This window comes from Amphimedon queenslandica, unplaced genomic scaffold, assembly GCF_000090795.2.
Source record: "Amphimedon queenslandica unplaced genomic scaffold, v1.1 AMPQUscaffold_12104, whole genome shotgun sequence".
NCBI lineage: Eukaryota > Metazoa > Porifera > Demospongiae > Haplosclerida > Niphatidae > Amphimedon > Amphimedon queenslandica.
In genome coordinates this window covers 8,507-10,191 of record NW_003547657.1, presented here as the reverse complement: position 1 = coordinate 10,191, position 1,685 = coordinate 8,507, and the positions used below count along the sequence as shown (strand labels likewise).

Below are 1,685 nucleotides of genomic sequence, written 5' to 3'. Positions count from 1 at the left end.
ATACATAAACATGTACATGTACATGTTAGATCTAGGAATAACTTTTGGGAGACTAAGCTAGATAAAATGAGAGACTTTAGGATATTTATTATACATGTACATGTAGGCTAAACACAACCCCATTTAGATCTAACAGAGCAAATACATGTACATGTATGTACTACATGAATACATGTACATTTCTTACTTTACATCAATAGCAAATTCAATGTTTTCATTCCAGTTCCAAACAGGTTGAGTGTCAACTGTTTCTTGTTGTACTGGTCGTGTACTCTCAGCTTTACAGAGATTCTCACTTCCGTGATATAAACCAGCATACACCATTATCTGTATTGAAAATAAATCATTGTACATTGTAACTTATAGTGTTAAAATAATACAGTATCATCTACAATGTATACTCTCTTCATGGCTATTGCATGCAATGTACATACACATGTACACATGTATTTACTTTTAATTCATTTTTAACTCTTTCTCTCCCCTCTCTCGCTCCCTCCTTCCCTCCCTCTCTCTCACTCCCTACCTTCCTCCCTCTCTCCCTCTCTCACTCCATTCTTACTGATGTCTCCTTGCTGACATTCAGGTTAGTAATTTACCATCAACATCCCAAAGGATGACAGCATCTAAAACAACACAAAGATGTGATACAGGTAAAGTGTAAACATACATTTACATTTACATGTACATGCAGACAAGTACATGTACATGTGTATATGTATATTATTTCCCAGTGTCTATCACCTTCTCTTTCACTAACTCTCTTCACTCTCTCTTATCTCAATTGTATATGCACAGACATTACATGATTTGATTAATGTAATAAATAATACATGTACATGTATCTAGACACATTACACCTTATACATGTATCATACATGTACTGTATATACCGTATTTCCTCGAGTAAAAGCCGCGGCGTCTATTTCATTTTTCCATCTGTAGGAGGGAGGCGACTATACGAGGGCGGCCATTGTTCGAGGGTGGCGATTATTATTAATTGCCATTAATTTTAAACTAATTATTAATTATTTTACCATTAATACTCTTTTTAAACAAAATAATTCAATCTTCATCATGTCAATTACTACTCTACTACTTCCAGTTCCAGGTCTGGAGAAAGATCACTCTCATGTTCTACCTCAGGCTGTAGGAGTTTAGATGTTCCCCAGTGTCTTTGCATTATGAGCTACATGTTCTTCTCCTTCCTAGGGAGTTTTCGCAAGTTGCATCATATTTCTTGCTTCGTGGGGTCAAATAGAAGCTCATGTTAATGGGAAAAGGGAATTTGGAAAGGTCCTAGAAGTACCATGTATCTATACCTTTCCTGGAAAGAAAAAACTAATCGATAGGATGAAGGAACTACTCGACTAAGACTCAACTGTGACTAGACGGCCATTTTACTAGTTAATTAAATACTTGGTTATTAATAATAATAATGAATGCGGCATCTATTTGAAGACGGCGGTAATTTCTTTGACTACCATGGCCCCAGGAGGAGTCTATTCGAGGGAGGTGGCTACTCGGGGGCGGCTTTTACTCGAGGAAATATGGTAAGTAATTGTATGATACATATTCATGTTCTTATGCTATGTAGAAAGTTTGAGCAGATTCCGACTTAATATTTTCATACATGCATGAATGCCATACACAAGTATACATACACGTACCATCTATGTGTACCA

The 1,685-nt window shown here is 36.3% G+C and overlaps 1 protein-coding gene and 1 long non-coding RNA gene across 2 annotated transcripts in view; both read right to left on the bottom strand.

Annotated features, from left to right (window-relative positions):
• Positions 1 to 274: 274 nt before the first annotated feature.
• On the bottom strand, positions 275 to 662 carry LOC109588421 (uncharacterized). The gene is made up of 2 exons (XR_002188147.1): positions 563 to 662; positions 275 to 327 (listed from the first exon to the last, which is right to left on the bottom strand). It is a non-coding gene; the product is annotated as an uncharacterized LOC109588421 (long non-coding RNA).
• Positions 663 to 1,087: 425 nt separating this feature from the next.
• LOC109588419 (phosphatidylinositol 4,5-bisphosphate 3-kinase catalytic subunit delta isoform-like) overlaps positions 1,088 to 1,685 on the bottom strand; it is a 3,337-nt gene continuing 2,739 nt past the window's right edge. The window contains exon 4 of the mRNA XM_020004592.1: positions 1,088 to 1,147. Coding sequence (XP_019860151.1) covers positions 1,088 to 1,147 — 60 coding nt within the window. The remainder of the gene's footprint in view (positions 1,148 to 1,685) is intronic.